Below are 26,008 nucleotides of genomic sequence, written 5' to 3'. Positions count from 1 at the left end.
GCTCTACTCTCCCTGGAAAACTGATAAAGTTGAAATGTCAAATGTGTTAGCAGGCAACATTGTTTCAAAATGACCCTTATTGGTAAATTACACATTCCTCCGATATTCTATAATACATGAACTATAAGTGAACTAATGGAAAACCTTAGTTCTGGTGATTCCTCAAGTGTAGCAACTCTTGTAAATGAGCATGTTCCTGTTGTGCATCTTAGAAATTCTAAGTATGGTATAAGACAATGACTCCTGAGGCACATGAGGATGCTAGGCCAGGATTGACTCAGCACCTGCTTGTGAGTTTGCATCAGAGCTGCCATCAGGGAGTGGGAAGGTACTAAAAAGTGAATAGTTTTTGGTGACTCTGTGAATACTGCACATACTGTTGTGCACTGTAATCCCACTGAAGAGAGAGGCCTAATGCTGCCCTTCCTAGGAAACTACTCCTATTTCAGAGTGGTCAATGGTAGTCCTATTCAGCTGCACCTGAGAAAATAAGAGTTCTTGATGAATTTTACAATAGTAAATTCTAAGACCCATGTTTTAGCCCCACAGATTAACTACTCTGAAATTGGGACACATTTTATAAATGATGTCACAGTCTAATTGGCAGCACTTTTCCTTAGTGACAAATAAAATAATGATCTATATTCTAATTAATGCTGTCTTAAAAACAATAAAATATGGTATGTAATTAGGTCAAGATCAAATGATTTAGTTCATGCAAAGGTAACATTAACTGGTAACATTTCCTGAAAACTCACTAAGTGCAAACAACCTTCTGTGCACTGAACAAAAATCATTTCAATTAATCTCATTCTCTACTGCAGAACCTTTCAGCAAACATTATCATTTTTCAGACTGAAAGACTAGGGTCACAAAACATTAGAAGACTTGCCCAGAGCACAAGCTAACAAGTGGTGGATCTGAAATTTGAACCCTGCTCTGTCTGATGCAAATGTGGCATATTTAATTACTGTACAATAGGTTCTATAAATTTATTTAAATATGGTACCAATGTAAAACTAGAATTTATTTTATGAATCCCAGAACTTAGAATCTTAATGAAGTAGTTTGACTGAATGCAATTTTAAATTAGTGTTTCTCAACCTATGACCTAGGGCACTTTGGGATGGACCATTCTTTCTTGTAGGGGACTGTCTTGTATACTATAGTATTTTTTGCAGCAGCATCCCTGATCATTATTCACAAGATAGCAGTAATACTTCCTCTTTCCTCATGTGTGACAACCAAAAGTATCTGCAGAAATTGCCTAATTTCCCTGGGGAATTGAATCATTCCTAATAGAGAATCACTGCATTATTGGATATGTGAATGACCAAATGAAAAAAAGTCTTGTCTGTTCATGGTCTATGTTTCCATATGACTTAATATGAATACCATTACTTCCATTTTCTTGAGCACAATATTGTGTGCAAGTCATCTAGTAATACTCTTTCAAATGCACTACTAAACACATTATAACTCTTAAAATTAATTTGAATATGACTCTGATGAACTCTAATCATAATCACATGTTTTCAGTTTCTGGGTAAATTGTTCCTAAATACTGCCTTAAATATCCCAACGGGATTACAGAACACAGTGAATTCTGTGCAATAGAGTGGTACATATAACAGAAAATAATTCTGACATATCTCAATCAAGGTCTCTAATAATTATATTATTTTAAACAAATACAGCATATCTCTAAGTTATTATCCATTTGGTAATTAGACATAGTTCTTGAAGTTCTGACAAAATATTTAATAAAATGTAAACATTAAGCAATATTTGGGATAATTTTTATTAAAGACAAAGCAAATAATTCAATCCTGACTTCATGATTGACACGTACTTCAAATAAAATTATGATTTTTACATTAAGGTACTATACCAAAAGTATAGTCATTATCTACAACAACTTTCTAAATTATTTCATAACTTATAAACTTGAACCTCCAAGTGAAAAACTGAATTAAAATCATGTTAAAAATACCCATAGGTTTTCCTTTATGAATAGCCTTTCCTCAAACACATACAAAGAACAAAGCAAATGTAAGCATTTCTAAAATAAAAAAAGAACACACGACAGAATAATTCCCCTTGTTTCATTCACTCAGTATGTCAGTCTTCATCCTGGACACCAGGTTTACATTTAGCCTGCCATACTTAATTTGTATACTCATAATTCTTAAGATTTCTATGTCTTCAGCTAAGACACTGTTTTTCACTGGTCTACTGAAAAGTGAATGATAAGGTTTTAGATAAGAAATGTGGAACTGAAAAGAACAAAGATCTCAGAAAAGAAAATAATAATAAAAAGAAATGTGTTTGATAAATAAAAAAATAAAAACGAAGGGAAAAATTATCCTTTACCAAAACCAAAAAAAAAAAAAAAAAAAAATGTGGATCTGTGTCTTAGATGCACATAATCTAGAATTCTGCTAGAATACAGAAGTACAGAACTAATTAATAGGTAAGAGAAAGTAAACAATCCAATGGAAAATTGGGCAAGAATATAAAAAGTCAACTCAGAAGGAAAAAAATCAAATGTCCAAAGAACATGAAAATTTGTTCCACCAGGGATATATATATATTAAAGTAATAAATTAATGTTATTTCTTTCTGCTGGTACAAAAGCAATTTGCTGTATATGTTAAAACTAAAGATGGGAATACTCTAATTTAGAATCAGCAATTTCACTTCAAGGCATTCTCATATAGGTTCTTTGCTTACAATTAGTGAAAAATTAGAAGCAACTTAAGTGATCATTTTCTGTTAATGTAGTAACCATGTTGATTGTTTTGTTCCTATTAAAATTGAGAATACTTTTGCTTCTCTGTTCAAATGCCATTTAAAATATTTTTTAAATTTTTATGGCATCCAAAATTCTATTTAACCTAGTCATAAACAAATTTTATTCATGTATTCTTAATTAACTTATTGACAAAATTAAATACAATAAAATAGCAATGCTTATTCTAACAAATCTGACTTCAGTTATAATGGCTTATACAGAATAATGACCAAATACCATCTGTTCGGTTTTAGGTGAAGCATAATGTATATGTATGCATAATTTTGTATTTGTATTATCTCTCCATTTATGTAAATCACTGATATTTATTACTATGTTAATACTATAAGATATATTATAATAAAAGTTACCATGAATTTTTACTTTTGTTTCTTATCACCTATTTCATCAAGTAATTTAAAGGACAAAGATTTCTACCTATCTGTATCTTCTCTACAAGGTATTCATAAAAGTTCCCTCAAAAAATCTTGAATATTAAAAAAGGTATGCACACGTCTGTCATTTCATGTGTCAACAAGTAGAATTTTAGATGCATCCTACACATTCTTGTGAGGGTTTTCATGTATTGTCTTCTGAATGCTAACAGAATTATTAATTCCAAGAACGTCAATCTCATTTGAATAACTAGCATATTACATAATCAATTGTTATTATAAATGAATTTTGAGGTGTTTAATAGTAAACTTAAAACTTTGTTGAATAGTCAAAATTAAATAATTGAGGCTGCTTTTATTAACTATGTCCTTATGGTTAGTAAATGTTGAATATTCATTATGTCCTGAGGAGGCACTGAAATGTTCAGAAGTTAAAAACCATTGCTTCAGATATATTAAACATGCAAGTTCTACTTTTTTATATGTATTTTTTGAAATTACAGAGCAAGTTAAACACATTCACATTAGGTAATAATTCAAGCAGTTAACTTACTCCTAGGGTGTTTCTTTTTCAAAATAAATATCAGATATGTATTAAAGTATTCTGTATCATCTAAAAGATGGATATCTCCATATATATGATATGTAAAGTATACATTTAAAATATGTGACTGCATGAATATATTCACACTAATATTAGTACTCAAAAGGACAACCAGGATGAATGAGGGAAAGAAAGATGTGAATAGGAAAAGAGTAGCTTTGTGGCAATTGGGACGTACTTGAAACACAAAAGTTACTTTTAAGTCAAGTACAACTGTCAAAAAAAATAGTAACATCAATTAATTTGACTTTTAAATGCTAGGGGTAGTTATATAACATAGGAATACATATATATATATATATATATATATATATACACACACACACACACACACGGACATATGTTACTTAAATTAATTATGTACTCTTCAATATCAGAAATTAATTTAGTAAGTGAAGCCTCAGGAGAGATGGCTTATTCAAGAGAGATGGCTTAGTTTACTATGATATTGCTTTATTTTTTCTTTGTATGATGATTGAACCCAAGGGCCCTTTACTATGGAGCCACATCCCCATTCCTTTTTGCTTTTTATTTTGAGACAAGGTATCACTTAGTTGCTTATGGCCTCCCTAATTTGATGAGGCTGGAATTGAACTTGGGATCTTTTATCTCAATCTCCTGAGTCCCTGGGATTACAGGCAAGCACTAATGTGCCCCATTTAATATATTTCCAAATATCAAATTCAAGGCACAAAGTCTGATTATGTCTTCACTGGAAAGAATCATGGACTTTTTAGTTTCAAACATATTTTACTAGGGTGAAAATATGTTATAAAGTCACATAAAACACAAGTTTATCCTGAATTTCAATATATTAAGTATTAAAAATTTTTTCAGAATGTAGCCAGGTGTGGTGGCACACACCTGTAGTCCCAGCAGCTTGGGAGGCTGAGGCAGGAGGATCACAAGTTCCAAGTTAATCTCAGCAACTTAGCAAGGTCGTAAGAACTTAGTAAGAACTTGTCTCAAAATAAAAAAAATAAAAAGGGCTGGAGATGTGGCTCAGTGGTTAAGTGTTCCTGGGTTCAATCCTGGCACCAAAAATTTTTTTTAGAATGTTATAGAGTTTCAATAGAGATATTCATCTTTAAGTTAATTTTCACCTGTCATTTAGATAACTTTTCAGCTATCAAATGTAAGTGGAAGTTTAATTTGGTATAAGTTTTTGAGATGGCAACCAAATACTAATATAGTGTTATATAAGTATTTCTTAAAGAGCTGTTTTCAGTGTTTAATGATATATATATATATGTGTGTGTATGCATATATATACATATATGTATATACATTATATACATATATCTTTTATTTACTTTTAGAAAATAAAGTAAAAACTTATGACCATAACTTCTCTTGCTTTTGTTCTTCCTCACAGCATATGAATGTTTTACCTGTAAACACTAAGTTCACCCCCACCAAGCACCATCAAATAAAAATGTAATGAGTCACTTTATGTTGCTGTAACTTCTTGGCAGACATTCTTACCCATAATGATACTCATGCTTGTTTTTAGAGGTGTCATAATTATGTATTTAGAATTTTAAATAGTCTTCCGTGGTAACTACCAGATTTAAGGATCCTTTTAGTAACCAATATAGTTTAGTGAGCTGAGCACAGCATTTGATAAAAATACGACCTCACATCTATGAGATAAGCAGAGTAGACACTCACCAGGCAGATAAAAGTGCACTGTTGCAGAGAGCTCAGGGTCCTAGGAGAGCACAAGGACCTGCATGGGGACCATAGATCTTGGATGTTATATAATTTTCCCTCACCTATCAACTCAGCTGCCATCTTGGAGAAGAACAGGAGGAAAGTAAGGGAATCTGAAAGACTGGTCATTTATCCAAGAATACCAACTCCTAAAAAGAGACCAGTTAAATTATTGTTTCAGAATTAGGCAATATTCTCTTACTATCTAATAAAGCGGAGGGTTGTGAGGATCACTGAGGGAAAGAAAATGGAGAACCTGCCTTTGTGTGAATGAACATTTGACTCCAAGACATATCCATGTATCTGCTGCTGTATATTTAACATAGATAATGACTTTTTACCTACTTAAGAATCCATAACATTTATCGAAGTATGGTTTGTCAGACCAGCAGCATCAGTATTACTGGAAACTACATTTTACCAAGATTCTTAGCTTATTTTATGCACATTAAAGTTCAAAAACATTAATGGCTCAGGATAACATATAACAGACCTGGGAATGGATGAGTGTAAACCCCAGAATTCTAATTTATTTCCATAGTTAAGGAAACATTTATCTTTAAATGACATAGCTTTATGGATAAACAGCTATATAGAAACAGCTTTAAGAGACAATCAAGAAAGGTGGCTGAATCTTTTTTAAAAGTTATGATTAGAAAATTGTACTGTTTTCAGCATTGCAAATTGCAAGTACACAGCCCCTCTGAATGTATATGAAATCCCAGTCTGCGATTTTCTATCAGTACCCACTACTACCAAGGGTGGTGACTTGCAGGCTCTAAATCTTCCTCATTTAACTTCCATTGTTTCTACCCTGTATTCTGTCTGCCAATCAAAGCCATTTCTTGGGCAATATGGTTTGTAACCAGGTGGTCTATTCATCCACTTAAAAAGAAGTTGTTTGAAAACTAGTAGCAATGTTTCCAACTTTCTACTCCTGCACACATACAAAAAAAAAAAAAACAAAAAAAAAAAAACAAAAAAAAAAACAGAAAGGATGGCATTCATGTGCAGGGCAGAGCTTTCTTTAGTGTACATTTAAAAATAATGATAACATTGCTTCTGATGTTCTCACATAACTTCCTCTAAAGTATCATTATCTACACTTGGTTTTAATGGAGCAGTGGAAGACTGCTAAGCAAAAAAATTAAAATTCTAGTATGCAGTAAAAGCATGATATCAAGAAAGTATAAAAAATTTTAGGATGACAAGATGACTCTTCAGGGTCTATTTGGAGCCAGAAAGTGAGGTAGGATAGGATAGGCCTGCTTTGGTATCATATTGGTGAAAGGAAATTAAAAATGAAGACCTTTTAATTCCTATTGGATTTGTTTCTTATATGTCAAGAGGAATAATATTCTGAAGGCAAAGAATAGAACAAATAGTAATGAGAGGGAACTAGTGCCCAAGATGGGTAAAGAGATTAGAGAGCCCCCAGCTGCTCATACTTAACTCTCTTCATCTAGATAAATTACATCTCAGGATACTAATAAAACTGGCAAGCCAAATGACAAATTATTATGGGTGTTCCTGAAGACTAGGAAATTACAACTTTGATTTTCATAAGAAAAAAATCAGGTGTAGAAATAAATTTAAAACCTTCCAAATAGTTATTTCAGAGTTGGTTAGAAAATGAAATGCAGGGAAAAGTCATAAGCCTTCTTCAGTTAATGAATTTTGAAAGAATGGTAGTCAGTTGACATATGCCCTTTGAAAAAACAAACTCTATTCTAGCTATTACATATTGTTAAGTAGAAAAGAAAGAAAGCAAATATTTACATACCAGTTCCAAAGTTAAAAAATCCTTAATTATTCTATGATTTGTCATCATATCAAATTCCCATCCAGGATTGTTTACTAAGAAGGGCAAAGACCATTCCCATGCAATTCAAAGATTAGTTTTGATATTTTCAAGTTATAATCTTAAAACTAGAATCTATTTGTCATAGCAAATATTCATTAAACCTTTATTGTAGAAAATCATGTTTTTACTTCAAGTCATAAACTGTATTTTTCTCAGGAAGAAGGAGACCAATAACCCACCATAGAAAATTGATAAAGAATGTAGCAAATAGTGCACAAAAAGGGAAATAAAGATGACTCTGAAACACATGAAGAAAACACCCTTATTCAAAAGAAGAATTCAAATTAAAATGACACTGAGATATCATTTTTCCTTGCTTAGAAAATCAAAAAGATTGATGACATATCGAGTGGGCAATAGTGCAGGGTGTAGATATCCTTTATATTGCTGCTGAGAATGTTCTATGAAGAGCAATTTGGCCCTATTTGCTAAAATGGCAAATGCCCTGTCAATCAATCATTCTATTTTAGGAACTTACACTATAGATACAATGTGTGAGATGCCATGATATATATATTGTTCTGCTGTGGTAATAGCAAAAATTGAAAACAAAATCTTTCTTAATTAGAATGTTAGTTAAATGATTCAGGCACATCCTTAGAATAGTATGCAACTGCAAAAAAAGAAAAAGTTTTTAAAGTACTAACATAGAAAATCATTGTTAATATATATCTTTAAGAGAAAATAAGCAGTGTAAAGAATCACTTCTTAGTTTTCTAACAGATTTTTTAAGACAATAGGAAAAAAGAAATCTCTCTCTCTCTCTCTCTCTCTCTCCTTAAAAGGCTATCCACAAAACTGAAACCCTTGGCAGCCCATGGGGAGAAAAACTGGGGGTTGACAGAAAGTGATGCAAAAGATAACCGATGGCCTTTAATGCCTTGAAATTTTTATTGAAGGAAAGTATTATCTATTCAATCAATAAATGAAATTATTTATACTTTTAAAAATATTTGTCATAGAGGGGTGAATTTTGCAATAATTAACCCAATATGGTCTCACTGGTAGAGTGATCATTAATTCATTTTGTGTAAGTCTCTGCAGAATATTTTAAAATTAGAAACAAAAATGAAATGAAAATACAAATGAAAACAAAGGTTCCACAAAACAATACCTAACCATAACACATTCAATACAATGCAATGATTTATTTTATATTTTTACCAGTCACAATTTGAGAAGCAGTTTTTAAAATTATCTCTTCATCTGTACTAATTAATATAAAGCTAATCCAGGACCATATTCCTCTTAAACTATTTTGGGGACCTCCTGTCTATTCTTCTTGCTTGTGGTCCTACACTCCTCAAATCTGGGAGTTCCCCAGGCACCCCTCTTTAATGGCCTCTACTTCTTTCAAAGATAATATCTAAGCTCCCTAAAGTGGTGTCCAAACCTTACCCAATCTGGGCTATACTTCAACATCACTAAATTTGCTTTTGTTCCTATACTTCTTACTCCTGACCACCTCCTTTCTTAATGCAGCTCATCTTTCAATTTCTACAGATGTCATATCCTCTGGGACACTGTTGCTAGACTAAAACATCTCAAACTCTAGCAAGTAAAAATTTATGGAGGGCTTGTTAGTACATAGATTCCTGAGCTTTGATTCCATCAGATTTCATTCAGGACGTCTATGGGAAGACACAAGCAGTCCATTTCTAATGACCTTCTTGATGATGCTGATGCTGTTGGTCCAGGAACTCTAAACTTTACTAGCTGTGATTTAGTAGCTGGCTAGGTTGGGAATTACTCTTTTGGCTGTCATGGCACCCTTTAAGTGAACTCACTACAATGCACTGCAAGTGTGTCTGCATTGACTGCAGAATATTTACATACCAATGCAACACTAAGGAAATTGAAAGTGAGAGAGTCACTTTAACATAGTAGAACATTGTAGTTAATCAGTAAGTAGTTCGTTAGCTGCAGAGAAATTACAATATTTTCTTGGAGTGACTGATCAGAATATATGCAAATAAATTTAATGCACATTTCAACAATACATTTGATAAAGTTTCACAATGTATGCTTATTGAAAAAATAAAACAATATGAACTAGGTGGAAATAAGGTAGTCAGAGTTTAACAGCTAATTAAAAAATTGCAGCCAAAGAAAATTTATGCCATAGTAAAAGCAGGCTCCCTGTGATGTGCTAGAGTGCTCTGTCTTAAGATTCAGTTTATTTTCAGATTTTTTTCACAACATAGATGAAGTTAAAGAAGGTGGACATAACAAATCTCAAGTTGAAAGGAAACTTTAAGATATGGAAATAAATTGTATGATAGATTCAGGACCTGCAATCCCTGGTTCTTCATCCCTAATATCAATGGGATTGATGGGTTGACACATTTATTAAGACTTTAATCAAGTATTTTGGGGTCAAAACATATTTTCTTTCTTGGGTCTACAGATGGAGTGGTATAGCAGTAGGAGGCAAATGATCATAATTGGGGTAGGGGAGGCAGTGAATTCGATATTGTGTTCCCTGAAAGACTAATTGGACTCACTAGAAGTGAATCAGAAACCAGGCACAGGGCGGCAAGGCTCATTCCTAATGTCCTAGTGATGGTGGGTTTCTTATGTGTTGTCTGTCTTGGTTAGGCCTGGATCAGAAAATGGGACATAGTGGATCTCAGTGGATAAAGGTGAAGAAATTTGGGGAAGGGATTGACAGTCTTACATCTAATTCATAGAAACAGATGGCACAGGGCAGGATGGTGGTAAATGTAATCTTGAAGGAGCATATGTGAAGAAGAATTAGGATTTTACACATTAGGAAATTCAGTGAGTCAATAATATAATGCAGGTATTGCTGTAGTGAATAATTGTGTAACGGTTAAAGGCATGGACTGTGCTGAGATAAACTTGATGGTGCTTTGGCAGCTTAATAAGTGTCTAACCAAAAGCTAATTTGTCCTTTTTCTTCCTATAGACTGCCCATCTTTCCAAGAATGTCAATCTTCAGACTGGAGTAGGCCTCTGGACATATACACAGACTTTCCTAGGAATATATGGGCAGAGAAAGTGTAATGGAATCAGTTTCCAGATTCTGAGCCTTTAAGAGGGATTGGACTGGGTTTATCCCTGTGGTAGACAAATTATTTCAATTTTCTTTTCCACCATTTGGTTAATGGCAGTCCTTCTTCTACTTTCCAAAATAAAAATACACCTCTCTGACCTATTCCAGTGGTCATTGTATCCAAGATTCATTTATTCTAAATAAAACTACAACTCAAAATACTGGTAACCAAAATTCATTTTTAATCAAGGGATCATCAAACACCTGTCCATCTCATTTATATATTCATTTTCAATAAAAATACACTGAGAATGTTTAATAATTCCTTATTAAAAGCTCAATATATATTTAGGTTTAATGAATATACTATGTATATTTGTTATTAATAATTGTAGATATAAGTCAGTCTAAAGAATTTTAAAAATATGTACAGTCATAAAGTCATAGAATATTGTTTTTGAAAATTGAATTTAAGTCCACATAGATACAAATTTGTCATATAGAAGGATGACAGAGTGGTTAATAAAAGCCTTTATAACAAACGTATATTGAATTAAGATACAATTCTTTGGGGAAATAGAATGGAAATACAATTTAAAGATGAAAAAGGCATAATATAAAACCTTTTGTTAAAGATTAGTTTCTTAGTATATTTTTAAGTGGACAATGATAGATATTATATTGGCATGGTATTTGGATTCTACTGGATACACTCAAAAGAGTAATGTGACACTTTTTTAAGTGTCAATATTCACTATATTCCAGGGTAGAAAAGAGGTGTCACCTTTAAAATGTATAAGGGAATATTCAATTTTCTAAACCATTTTTAGAGTTTTATAAACAGAATGACCTGAAGACCACTATAATAGAGATACTTTTGGAGTTCTCTTCCTTGGCTTTCCTTTCCCCTGCTCCATAATGAAGGGAACAGTAAAAACCATAATAATTTTCTCTTGGACAACAAAGCACTATGCTATTTGAAAGACATATTCTAGGAATTCTCAATTCAAGAAGCTCTTCTCAAGTTCATCATCTTTTCTCTATATGGGCACATTGGGTTGGTGAGTCATGAAAATGTCATCACTATCTGCTCTTTCCCGGAGTGGTTTTCTGTTAGCAATTTTTGCTTCCTTTTGAAATTGAGATATTTTGTGAGTCTAATAATTTTTCTCCTTAGGGACTGTTGCCAAAAGTCTCCTATACCAGGAGGTCCATTCACCATCTTTTTCCATGCTTTAGGAAATGTGTTCCCATCTTAGTGTTATTTTTATCCAATAGAATTCAAAGAAAATTGACTAAATTGAATAAGAAAGTCAGGTTAAAATGGGCAAATGAGTTAAAAACAATTCACAAATTCAGTGTCAGAGTCAGGATTCAAACAAATTTTTTGTTTCTTTCCTCATTATTATGTTACCCCAACTCAGCAGTGATTTTGGGAATAGATGGAAAGTAAGAGGAGGGTGGAAAGTAAAAGAAATATTATTATACTCAGCATTTATACAGAATAGTGGATATCTAAATCCACTGAAATATGGATTATCCACAAACTTCTACAATCTTTAAGGTTTTTGCCGGGTCAGAATTATGCTCTTGCCTAGAAGCAATTTAACTCGGCTTGAATAAATTCAACATTCAATAAATCTTTGTGTAGTTGCTTGGTAAATGAGAATAATTTGCCAGTAACTTTCGCCCATTACTTTTCAGGATAAATATCACTGACATATTTTAATACCTAATAGAAAACCTTGGAACTTTTTTTCTAGGAAGGAAGATTAGATACAGAAAGGTAGTCTTCTTTCTGTTCCTCGCCTTCTCAAAATCACTCCTTAAAAAGTAAAAACTAGGAGAAACAAGTTGTACCCCATTTGTTTACAATAAAAAAAATAAAATAAAGGTAAAAAAGAGTAAAAACTAGGAAAGTTATGTCTGATTAATTCTACTCTTTCCTATTCCTATCCCCCCTTTCATCCCCTCCTTCCCCTTTGTCTAGTCCAGTGAACTTCTCTTCTCCTCCCTGCTTTTTGTGTGTTAGCATCCCCATATCAAAGAGAACATTTGACATTCCTTTTTTGGGATTGACTTATTTCACTTAGCATGAGGATCTCCAGATCCATCCATTTACCAGCAAAAGTCATAAAGCCATTCTTCTTTTATGACTAATATTCCATTGTGTATAACTTTCCTATGTTCCTATATGAACACATGACCAGTGAAACTCCACATTGTGTACAACCACAACAATGGGATCCTAATTAGAATAAGTCATACACTATATATGTATAATATGTCAAAATATACTCTATTTTCATGTATATCTAAAAAAGTAAGAACTAAATAAAATCAGATAATCTACTCAGTTTAACTAGTACTACTATACATCTATTTAAAAGGAGGAACTACTTGTGAATTTTTTCATTACAAAGTGAATTCAATGATATTAACCACTAAAAACGTTAGTTTTGTGAATACTGTCCACACTCCTGACTCATTGGGGATTAGTGAGTTTCAAGTCCTCATCCAGTACTCTTTTTTGGGGAATTGAACCCAAGGGTGCTTTACTACTAAGCTAAGTCCCCAGCCCTTTTTATTTTTGATTTTTGGGACAGGATCTTGCTAAGTTGCCTCAGCCTCCTGAGTTGCTGGATTTATAGTCATGTGCCACCATACCTGGCATACTGTGCTCTTGATCAATACTTCCTTGCTTCTGTGATTGCATGACAAAGACAGATTTTGATTCTGGAAATTCTGAATATACTCTTGAGATTTTGAAAGGTACCATTGGTTTAGAAGATGAAAAATTCTCATCAAGATCTCATTTGGTTAAACTTTAGTTCTTTGTTGTTTATAGACTTCTTTTCTGTTTTCTGAGACCTTGTTTTACAGGTCTTTCTTGGGTTTCCTTCTCTGTTGCTGTTTCTGGTCTCTTACTTCCCTCTGGAAAATTCTCACTCTTCTGATTCTACTCCTGTAAAGAGTCCTGCTAATTATATGCTACATCACTAAAGCACTAGCTCTGCTTTCTTCCTTGTTAGCATAATTTTGCTAAAGATAATTTTAAATTTAATGACCTCTTTAGGAAACATAAGATCTCCTTAAACTGGCCCATCTAAGACCTTACCCTGTCACGCCCTCTACTCTTACTCCTTTTTACTACCATTGATCTTACTTGTTTTAGCTCCTTTGAATTTTTCCATATGTCCCCCTTCAAATCATTACCTCCTCTATTCCTCTGCCCATCATTGCCAGTCTTTTCTCAACCTACTCCAGTACCTTAACTACCTATAGTCTCTCAAGATTTCTGACCTTTGCCTTCATAGGGGGTTCAGGAGGAACTGGAACACCAATAGTAACTACCAGAGCCTGAAAATGCCAATTGGAAATGAAAAAGATATTTTATCCACTCAGATTGGCTTTGGAGACACTCAGGTGGCTGCTATACATTTCCCCATTTGCTCATCAAAATATTAGCTCACAATCTCCAGGCAATTACATATCAGGAAAAAAGTTTCCAAGGTATTCTTGACAAATATTGCTAAGATATTTATTGAGCAAGTGACATCAACTTGTATTCATAAACTTTTCTGGTCTGTTACAAAATGCTGATATGTGAGAGATTGTTCATCATTATTTACTTGATAGTTTCCTCAGTAGAATATGAGTCATTAATGGTTAAAATAAAATTAATGTGTGTAAATGAAACCCCTAGGAACAAAAAGGGCAAAGGGAAACAAGTTTGTATACATAGTATGTAGAGATTATAGGATGTGTTTTTATTAAGGAAAAAAAAGGGTAACTTTGTTCTAAAGAAATGAGAAAAATCTGAATGGATATAAGATGTAGTAGAAGGTTTGTGGCATAGGAATCTTGTGATACATAATCAATACGTTCTATGCAATTAATTGCAAACTTTCTCAAAATCAGCTTTAGCATCAACACTATAGTGATGAAAAATGAGCTAAATTTTCTTTGTTACAATGACAAATTTTCTTGGATTATTGATCTGCTCTATTTTAATAGAAATTGTGTGCATTTAAGGTATACAACATCATGTTTTGGTACATAGAGAAAAATTACTATTATAGTCAAGTTAATTAGCATATCTATTTCCTCTATTGGTCTGTTTTTAATAAGAGATTGTAAAATTTTTATATTTCTTTACCTTTTGCATAATATGTCAAGGAAACAAAGATTCTGTGTCTTACCAGAATAATGTACCATGCTTTATGTTGACTTTGTTATGCCCTTTGGTTATTTAAGAATAAAGAGGGGTTTGTTTTTCACTTTTGCAAGAGTTAAAGTCTTTTACAGTCATGTTATCTCCCATATTTATTTTTGTAATCTTTCATTGTTACTTTGTTGAAATATGTAGTTGTGCATTATTTTACAGTGACCTATGATCATAGCCAAGTAGTCAAACATTTTAACATTTTTTACAACCTGTGATATTTTACTTTCCCAAAGTCAAATTCTAAATGAAATCTTGATGAACTGATTTGAAAAACAATTAAGTTTACTTGATAAATTTACTTGTATTAAAAGCATTGTCAGTGCTATGGTTTGAATGTACCCCCAAAGTTCATGTGTTGAAAATTTAATCTCCAATGCAACAGTGTAGAGAGGCAGGACATTTAAGAGGTGATTAAGTCATGAGGTCTCTACCCTGAAAAACAGATTAATGTCATTGTTGTGGGAGGGAGTTTGTTATCATGAAAGTAGTCTTGTTATAAAAGTGACCCACTCACATCTGACGCCCTCCACCACATTATGACATAGTAAGAAGGTCCTTGACAGATGCTGGTGTTATCCTCTTGGACTTTCCAGCCTCCAGAACCATAAGCCAAATAAATATTGGTTTTTCATAAATTACACAGTCTCAGGTATCCTTTCATAGCAACAGAAAACAGACTGAGATGGCCAAATAAGTAGATTACATTTTTTGTAAAGAGAATGAACGATTTATCTTTTTATCCCCATCTGATTCTTCTAAACATCAGACTCTGAGTATTCTAATTTTAATGGCAATATAATTATTTGCATAAGTTCAATAAATGTCCTCCTTGTAACAGAACATAATTGAGAAAATTTATAATAAAACTAAGATTTTGATCAAAATGTCATATCTGAGAATAACATGCATAGAATCAGACATGAGCATGTAGTTTTAAGAACCTTTAGTTGACTTCATAGAGCCAATACTTACAAAGCCTTTGTAAATGCTTACAAAGCACCTACTTACAAAATTCTGTCATGTAGGTGAGTAAGAAAGTACTCTACCTGGCAGGCCAGAGACTTTGGGGTAGTTGGGGGACCAGGAGAAAGGAATAATTCAGTCAAATCTATAGGTGGCAGGTATAATATGATGGAAAGTCTTTGGTTTGACTTATTGACTTTGAGAAGTTTTAAAAGTATCTAAAATGCCATTTTCAAAACTATTTTCAAAATTGAGACATGACCAAAAGCTCAGTATATCTAATGCATACAACTTAATTAATTTAGAGGTTAAGTATATACTATCACCATAAATTATACCATAAACCCACATATTACCTCCAAAAGGTTCCTTCCAGGTCATTTACTACCTCTACTCCTATTTTGTGATGAGAACATTTAACATAAGATCTGTCCTCTTAGCAAATTTCTAAATATACAATACAGTATTGTTAACTGTAGGCACTATGCTATAAAGTAAATATTCAGGAGTTATTCATCTTGAAATGCTTCATGAAAACTTCAGCAAAGCAAATTTTAAAAGGCCTATGGGATCAAGGCCCATTCTTGCTTCATCCATATAAATAAAGAGATCAGTCTCATTTTGTAAGTAAGAATACTGTTACTTTGATTATTTTTGATCCAAGGGTTGGTGATGGCAGGGATAAATTTTATATTTAAGCAAAAACTACAGCATGCCTTTGTAGATTATCAGATTTCCATCCTACACATTTTCTTTGAGTTATCTTGCATTTCCTTATAAGCTGCATGGTTTTGCTTCCTTATTTGTAAATTGGACTGGATTCTGCTATCTTATACATTATGCCACTCTTTACCAATTTTCAATTACTTTGCTTTCCTTCAATATCTGGCTACATCTCTCTAAATTATCCTTCCTAATTTTTCACCCATCCTCCTGACTTGGCATCACTGAGAACTAAAACCTGACTTTCTGGATCCTTATTGAGATTCCTAATTGTAGTTGCCCTTTCACTACAGTATCTAAAGAAGTCCTGGAAGCTAAAGTGGGTTGACTTGATGTAAACTGCAAAGGAATCGTCACTATTGCAAATTATCTGTACATGACTTTTGTGCCTGCAGCTACTGATATGTAGACCACTCAGGAAGTTCATTCTCCATGAGTCAAGTACAACTGTACACAATTCTAATGAAGCCTTTTACTGCCTACGCTATTGCTGAAAGCATTTAAACTGAAAAATCAAGAAATCAATAAGATTGCTAATTACATCCTCCCTCTACCATCAAAGGACATCTCCAGCCCAGCATAGAGAAATCTTATTCTTTTTTCTTTTTTGTTTTTCTAAGATATACATGACAGGAGAGTGCATTTTGATATATCATACATACATGGAGCATAACTTATTTTAATTAGGATCCCATTCTTGTGAATGTACATGATGTGGACTGTCACTAGTCACATATTCATAAACAAACAACAGGAAAGTTATGTCCCATTCATTCTGTGTCTTTCCAAATCCCATCCCGCCCTCTTCCCTTCATTCCCTCTTGTCTAATCCAATGATCTTCTATCCTTTTCCCCTCTCCCACCCTTATTATATGTTAGCATCCACATATCAGAGAGAACATTCAGTCTTTAGTTTTTTGGAACTGGCTTATTTCACTTAGCATGATAGTCTCCAGTTCTATCCATTTCCCAGCAAATGCCATAATTCCATTCTTCTTGATGGCTGAGTAATATTCCATGGTGTATATATATCACATTTTCTTTATCCATTCATATGTTGAAGGGCACACAGGTTGGCTCCATAGTTTTGCTATTGTGATCTTAAATGGCTTCCCTCTAGACTCAGAAATTGAGTTCTGTTCCAACCATTAATTAATTCCCTTCTTACTTTCATAAAAGTGGCCCTTATGAAATAGCTGATTTTTCATACCATCAAGTAAATATTTTCCATTATCAAGTCTCAGAGTTGGATCAGCTAGTCCTTCAACAACAGAAAACTGCTGAAATGATTACATGAGCCAGTTTTCCTAAGTTGTTCAGTGGGCAAATTGGCTCCCCTAGAACAAAAGGAGGAACTGACAAAGATAGCCTTCTCATTACCCTCGGCCTGCCTAAACATGATATAGGTTCTTCTGACCCTAAATCTTAATGCCCTTTTCCTAGAGAATTTACTTTAGAAACCCTTCTATTATACATTCTTCTCTACCTCTTTGCTTGTTTTACACTCTAGAATATCTTTCTCAAGAACTCAGGAATCATCCTTTGAAATGCAATCATCGAGGAAGTTAATGCCCAACCTGCCAGTCTCCATGGGAGGGTAGGAATCTAACTTTAATAAGCACCATTGGTCATTAACATTCACCAACCTTTCCACTAACATCCTTTAATGCTTTCCCACTAACTTATCCAGTACTTAAATCTCTCTTGCTTTTTGTTTCAGAAGATTTGAGCTCAGTGTCTCTCCTCAACTACAAAAGGTTTGAAGAAAGTCTTTCTTGCTAGTTAAGTTGTCCAGTGCGATTTTTCTTTGACAACACATAGAACAATATGGACACATGCAGCAAAGGCTTTTGGTATTCAGTTACTTTAATGGTCAGTCATTACAATTTTGTCCTTTGTGGATTTGACATTATGGACAATTATATTTCTTACATGGTAAGGAAGAGCCAGCAGAATAGCATGTTGTGTTTATTTATAGACCACAGAAGGAAAGTCATTCTTGAGGGGAAGAAAAACATCCCAAAACTTCCATGTCATTAATATGAAAGTATTTCAGTCAGCAAACCTAACATAAAATCATGCACCCCCACCTCATCCTTTAATAAAAAGTTTGGAAAGCAGTAGTTAGGCAGTTTTATGTCAGATAAATAATATACCTCTAACTCATTATTGAAAGCCTTCATTAAAGATTAAAAACATAAGATCCTTTATAGAAATTCTAAACTGGTCCCTGGATCTTAGCATTCAATTATCATTTGTGAAATCTGAAATCAACATATTTTATGTCTAAATTGAGAGTACATTTGAAAAGCAAAATTCAAAGGCATGCCTTCTAGTGGGCTGACTGATGGGAAAGGGCTGTGATTATGCCTAATTTTCACCCTCTACATCACGATCTCATTGATTATGTTTCTCAGCTTGCTAAGAGTTCTATGAGGTGATTTTCAAGATGAATATTGCTATTTGCAGGATTTCCTGAATAGGAATATTTCGGGAGTAAATTGCACAAACCAAGCGATGTGCAGTCAATTTTCACTCCAGCATAAACAATGTATTAGAACAGAGCCCTTAAGGCTTTTTTTATTTGGGTTTCATTACACAGCTAGCTGCATTTCATCAATAAGCAGGAAGCACCAAGCAGGCAAAACTGAGGCTCACACTGGGTATTACATATTTTTTCCTAACAGGTGCTCAGAGTTTGACTAGAGCAAACAAATGATTGGAATGGCAGGGCCTCCGGCCTTTGCTTCAGAGGTAGCTGTGGCTGCCATAGCCAAACAAAGAAAGTTTCTGTAAATTTAGAAAATGAAGCCATGCCCTCACGGCTTGTACCTTTACTTTCTTTATATTAACTCATTCCTAAGATGTATTTTAAAGGAAGTTTCTTTATCTGTGCTAAACAATGGAAATGCCCATTAAACTCTCTAAAATTTTATTTTTAGTTTTTGGTGGTTTAAAGTTTTGCAGAGAAAAACCCATTTTCCCATGTTTCTTTAATTGAAAAAAGTTTACTGTCCTTAAGCAAAGGGTTCCAGCAGGCTGTAAAGACTAAAATTCCATATCTTAAAGCATAATAACCTTGTGTACTCTTAATCAAAAAATTTATTAGACATGAAGTAGAGATAGAAGCTGGAAAAAGAGGAATAAAAAAACTAGGTAAGTTATTAAATTATTCATGTAGGTCTACTATAAGCTAGAGGTTTTAGAATTATTGGGAGAAACTCTGAAGTTATCAATATATGATTTCATGGGTTTCTAAAAAATTCTTTGCCTTAGCAGAAAAAAGGCTGAAAGAATATTTTTGAAAACATCACTCCAGAGATGAAAACTCAGAATATGCACAGAGGACTGAAGCCAAGGATTTTTCTGCAAGGACAGAAGCAGCTGCCTCTTCCCTCTGCAATTTGGACCAAGCTGTAGGAGGCAAATATCATGACACTCCGAGAGTACACACAGCAGCAAGAGCAGTGACTTTCAGCTTTGATAAAGAAAATTCATTATCACACTTAAGAATGATCTTCACTCCAAATTGTAGGAACCCATTTGGCAGAAACCTTATGGATTATGGACAAATAAAGACCTGATGTGGGCTTTCAATATTTGAGAACCATTCTGGGGAAAACCTACAAAGACTAAAGTCACTTTACTTGAGTCAACAGGATCTATTTCTGTCAGGGGATTTTGTTATACTCCCTCTTAAATATATTCCATGAAGGAAGATAGCTAGCACTGAGTATGTATTTCATTTTATAATAAAGTAGCATATTTTAACCAAAGGTTATATTTAAAAGTAGAGGAAGAGGCTTTTACCAGTGAGTTACAAAATGCTATTTCTGGTTGGAAGGAAAGGGCTTATGCCTTTTCCTCTTAGCAATATTAAATCAAGTACTTTATACTGAATATAGAATAACTGGGAATCTGGCTGAGGTTATTGTATATATTAGACCAAGTCACTACTTTTCCTTGTTGGGACTTTTTTTTTCTGGTACCAAGGCTTTAACCCAGGGGTGCTTCACCACTGAGCCACATCCTCAGTCCTTTTATCTTTTTATATTTTATTTTGAGATAGTGTCTTGCTAAGTTGCTTAGGGCCTCGCTAAGTTGCTGAGGCTGGCTTTGAACTTGTGATCCTCCTGCCTCAGCCCCCTGAGCTGCTGGGATTGCAGGCAATGCATCACCATGCCTGGCTGGGATTACTGAATGAATAATAAAATATCTGTATTGATGAGACATAGTTGCACAGGTGAATGGGACCTAATTGAAAATCCCTAAGGATAGTAGGTACTAGCTAAATGGAAAAACTAAAGGGATCCTAAATCCAATGGCTTCTTTGAACTGATTATGTGCTTTGTGCCCATCTAGCTTGCCCCTCGTGACCATGCATGACTGAAGATCATGGTGACCTGGGCGTCAAAAGCCAAACATTGGTGTAAGATCTCCTCTATACCATTAATATGTAGAATATGTTGCTATTTGTCCTGTACATTTAAAGAAAAAACTAATTTGTTATTGTTTATAAGCTATTGTTACTCATGAGTTTGACTATCAGACTGAATCCATTATGTATCATCATTCACTTATCAGAGAAATCATTCAGCCTTTGGTTTTTGGGGATTGGCTTACTTCACTTAGCATGATATTCTCCAATTCCATCCATTTGCCAAATGCCATGATTTTATTCTTCTTTAAGGCTGAATAATATTCCATTGTGTATATATAACACAGTTTTGTTATCCATTCATCTATTGAAGGGCAACTGTTGGTTCCACAGTCTAGCTACTGTGAATTGCAACTCCATTTTGGATAAAGAAATCTATGGAAATGTATTAAGTAAAATTGAAATGGGTGAAGATGTATCACAGTAATGGATATGATGTAGGCATTCTGGTGATGAGTTTAAAGAAGACATTTCTGGTAAATGTTGGAAGAAACAAAATAATACCAATATTGATGATAATGACAAGAATTCTCTGCTTGATCAAACTTCATTAAAGTTTCTGAAACTTCTCCCAGGCCTTTATGTTCTTCTGAGATCCAGTTTCAGCAAAGAACTCTGCTTAATCAGTTTAGCAAAGACCCCTCACTCCTTTTACTGGATACCCTTACCCTTACTATCTGATCACTCTCCATATGTGATGGGCTTCCTTGTGCCCCACCATCCCCAAGGTTATGCTTGGTCACCCTGGACTGACTTCAGCAAGTATCCCATTAGGTTGGTTTAACCAGAATATCTCCTAACTTCTAGTGCTATTTTTTAGTCAATTTCATCCAGTGATCCTCTACCCACTTCTGGGCTATGCATCACTTACTTTCCAATGCTGTATTCAGAGCTGAGTCCAGTTTTAATCTCCTACTAAAAAATCCTATTTCAGTGGTTTCTGTACGCTTCATAATATCCTGAATAAAGTCCTCCTTACCATGCTTTAACAAGTACTATTTATTTTCTTTAACAATGACAATAATGATAATGAATGAGAAAATTAACTCAAAGATTTTACCATTCTTCTAAAAAACAAAATGTAAATCAAAAATTCCTACCTTAATGTCAAATGGTCCTGTTTGATTTGGTTGGTTATAAATTTCCAACTGATTCCTAATAGGAGACAGCCACAGAAGCAAATGATTCAACTGTTCTTCAAGCTGCCCAAGGTCTTTTATGTGAGCCTCAAGTTCTCCTTGTTTTTCAGGTAAAGCTCTAGAAACCTAAAAAGGAGAAGGAGAAGAAGAAAAAAAAAAAAAAAACGTTTAGAAAGGTAAATGACTCTCATGGTATAAGCATAAAAGGCAAAATATGTTTTCAAAAGGAATTTAGTATGAAATGTTATAGACACATAAATGGGCATTTTAACGGCATGATATTGATTCATTACATTTATTATATTAACTTATTATGGTATGATTTAATTAATGTATTAGAAATCATTCACTAATACTACACAATTCTATAAGGCACATTAATGCCTTTCTGGAAATTTGAATGACATATCTACACAAATGCATATCCAACACCAAATGATGAAAGTAAAGAAGTATGTTCTTCACATATCCACTCACTTACTAAACAAGATAGTGGGCTGTAAATGCTGCACAATGCCTTTGAAGTTATAAAAATGAATAAGTCAAGTTATTCACCATTAGTACAATCTCAAATGACTGATTTGATTTTAAAGAACATCCAAAATTTGAAAGCAAACCAAACTAAAATTTTTGTTTGTATAGCAATCATTTATGTCATTATATTTGTTAATAAGTTTCTTTTCAGTTAAGGAAAAGTAAAAGGATTAGGGGAATCCTTTATGTACAAGGAAAATTGGTAAGGTAAGAATTTTTATGAACCCCAGTGCAAGCAAGTAAACTAGAAGCAGATGATTCAGATCAAAAGTAAAAATAATATTTGGATTAAGAAGAATATAACAGAATGATTATAGGCAACTTTTATTGAGAGCTTAATGTATAGCAAGCATTATGCCTGAATGTTTCACTTCTATTGCATTCTTTAATCTAACCAGTGACATTCTGATAAAGGTACTGTTTAGTCATAGATGATGATATTGGGGTTGAAAAAATGTTAAATAGTTTAGGAGCACTATTATATAAGTTGACATATTGTGGGATCTAGGATTAGGCTGCTTGAATTTAAATCCTGGTTCTAGCTCTTGCCTAATATTTTAGCCAATTTTCTCTAATTCTTCATGCCTCTTTTGTAAATTAGGGACAATAATAGTATCTACTTAGTATTACTCTTAGGACTGAATAAAGTAATCTATGGAAATAGCTTAGCCCAATACTCTGCCTAATAGTGAAACACAATGAAGTTAAATGTTAGCAATTGTTGCTCAAGCTCAACTGCAAATAAAGAGCCAGGATTAGCAACAGTAAAATGTTTTTCTTTGGAATATCAAGGGTTAAAACCATTACCCAGGAATAAAGAATGTAAACTAGTAATGGTAATTCTTTATGATATTAATAATATTGTTGTAATAATAGAAATATATTACATTGTAATATAAATGTTGACATACATCTATTACATAATAATATTATGACATGAATAATAGAGAACATTTTAAAAGTATCTGGATAAGCATAATAATACATTGGCATCTAATTTACTAGATAAATATGCCAGTATACTAAACAATACCACATACATTGAAACAATCACTTATTTTTTAAAAAACTCTCTAATGAACATTACACTATCTAATTGGATCCCAGAAATTTGGGGTAAAAAAAGCACTTATGGACAAAATAACCAATCAATTAATTTATAGGGGCAGGAATTTTACATGAGATCTTATTATATATAAATCACAAGTGCAAAAAATCTAATGTGAATACACTTACATATATTGTGTAAAAGGCATATAAATTCATGAACAAAGGGTTAATACCTAGGTTTGGCTGAAACAGGTCAGCCTGGGACTGTCCTTAGGCTCCCACAGCATTGTTCTCTTGAAAACACTGATGTTAAGATAAATGGAACACTTTGGTCCCTCCTTTATAGTTGGAAGTGCACCTGGACTGGGGGAATCATGAGTTGGGACATAGGTCTTGGATTTATGTGACTAAAATGGTGTACAAGACTGATGGGAAATTGAAGTGGTAATTCCTATTTAAGGTGCCCTGCACACATCTTGACTCTCATCCCTGGCAGCCTTTCTGTGTGTAAGTGAGGGGACAAAAGAAGCAAACTGCTCAGGGACCATGGGATGTTTGCCCACAACTACTGAATCACAATGATGTATCTGATTTGCATGATTCGTATACTGCTAGGAAGCCAAATAGATTAGTAATAGATAAATAGACCTAGTTATGTTTCATGAGTTCAAATCTGTAACTGTATCTATGGTGCTGAACTGTGTATATTTAGATGTGTGTTAAAGAGAGAAAGGTTATATCACAAATGTAATGCTATGTCTGTAATACATAATCTAATAATGCCCTCAACTTATTTTTCTGGCATTTGAAAGGGAGTAAGTAAACATTTTATTTTTATGGGATCATTTTCTACTCACAAGTACAAGTAAAAAGCATTTTATAGTTTCAACTAACAGCATCTAAGAGCCTCTAGTTTTGGAAGGTACTAGAGATAATAGCCATCATATTTTCCCAAAATCTTTAAAACTCAGCTATGAACTTCATTTATCTGATTATAAAATAGTTCACATTTCACTTAGGCTTTATATGTAAGTACAGAAATTTGTATGACATTTAAGATTGCTGGTTTCTTTTCCATTCTTCCAGCCCATTTCTCTGTGGTTAGAGAGGTAGAATGATTCCTGACATAAAACAGGGCAATGAATGAAATTTGACTAGTATCTGGAATAATGAAATGATAGATTATAATGAGACTGTTTTAAGTTAATTATGATGTGGTATTAGGTATATCCTCACAGATCTTATGCTTTTCAGCATTGTAACATTTACCTCACATTGTTTAGTTTGTTATTTACATCGACCTCCCTTGCTGAGCTTTCATTTCTGGATAAGCTATGTTCTCACACATGATGGACCTACAATAAATACATTGAATTTAAGGAAATTTCCAAATTCAGGATTATTTTTTCAATGAAAGAAACAATGTATGTTCAGCTTTGTCAATGGCATAAAAATATAAATTTTACCCTCAAGTTGACAGTTTTAATTAACAGACAAAATAATAGTAAAGTAGACTACATAAAAAACAGAAGATTCTGCATGATGAAGAAAGCCATAGGTAAAGTTAGAGAACAAATAAACTGCAAAAAAAATAATTATTTATATCTCAAATAAAGTGCTAGTTTTCCTAACACATAAAAGAGCTTCTGCAACTTAGTAAGAAAAAGGTCAGCAACCCAAAAGGAAATTGGACAAAAGATGAGGATAGTTCATAGAAAAAATATAAATTGATTTAAACTACATGAAAAGAAGCTTAGCATTGGTCACAATCAGAGAAATGAAAATTAGAATTCCATCTATTACAATGGCAAACATCCAACTCTGAAAACAAGCTATGTTGCCAAGGCTGTGGGAAAGTACCCATTCTTCTACATTATTGGTGGGATGTGTATATTGGGGCACCCCTTGTGGACAACAGTTTGGCAATGTGTATCAAATACATGAAAACATTACCATTGACCCAAGACACTGACTTCTAGGAATATATTATGTACATATATTTCTGGAAGTACTATCAATGCTTGGTGAGGAAGAACAGATGGTGACTGTGCTAGAAAAAATTGAACAATGTACATGTATCACTATTGCAAAGAAATAAGTCAATATAATCAGAAAAAGTTCTAGCTTTTTTTCTTATAACAAAATATGGGTGAGAAATCATACTTTGTATATTTTAACAATGAATTATTATTCATAAGATATATCTAAAGTTATTAGTCAAAAATACTCTGGGTTATTTCCCTATGACAAGATCACTTAGTGAATGGTGGCAGTGGGCGAATAAAGACCTTCTAACACATATCTTTCATATTTTCTCCCCTCTTTGGAAACAATCTTTACATACTAATGACATTTTATACAGACCATGGACAAAACTAAAAGATGTGAGTTATTTTTGATATGGAATAAAAATAAATTTTGTGTCAGTTTCTATGTATTTTAGAGTAATTTATTTTTATGTTTACTACTCTTCATCCTCAATAAAATATAGATATAAACCCTTGACTAGTAAAATTGCATATTTTTTTCCTAATAATCTTTTCAAGT

The 26,008-nt window shown here is 33.3% G+C and overlaps 1 protein-coding gene across 5 annotated transcripts in view; it reads right to left on the bottom strand.

The window, feature by feature from the left end:
- Positions 1-26,008, bottom strand: part of DMD (dystrophin) — a 2,089,750-nt gene that overhangs the window by 744,389 nt on the left and 1,319,353 nt on the right. For all 5 annotated transcript variants that reach the window (XM_079122792.1, XM_079122788.1, XM_079122791.1 and 2 more), the window contains one exon: positions 21,839-22,003. In XM_079122792.1, coding sequence (XP_078978918.1) covers positions 21,839-22,003 — 165 coding nt within the window. The remainder of the gene's footprint in view (positions 1-21,838; positions 22,004-26,008) is intronic.

The sequence above is a fragment of the Sciurus vulgaris genome (genome assembly GCF_902686455.1).
Source record: "Sciurus vulgaris genome assembly, chromosome: X".
Lineage (NCBI taxonomy): Eukaryota > Metazoa > Chordata > Mammalia > Rodentia > Sciuridae > Sciurus > Sciurus vulgaris.
The sequence above is the reverse complement of the archived record's forward strand: the minus strand, read 5'-3'. Positions and strand labels throughout refer to the sequence as shown.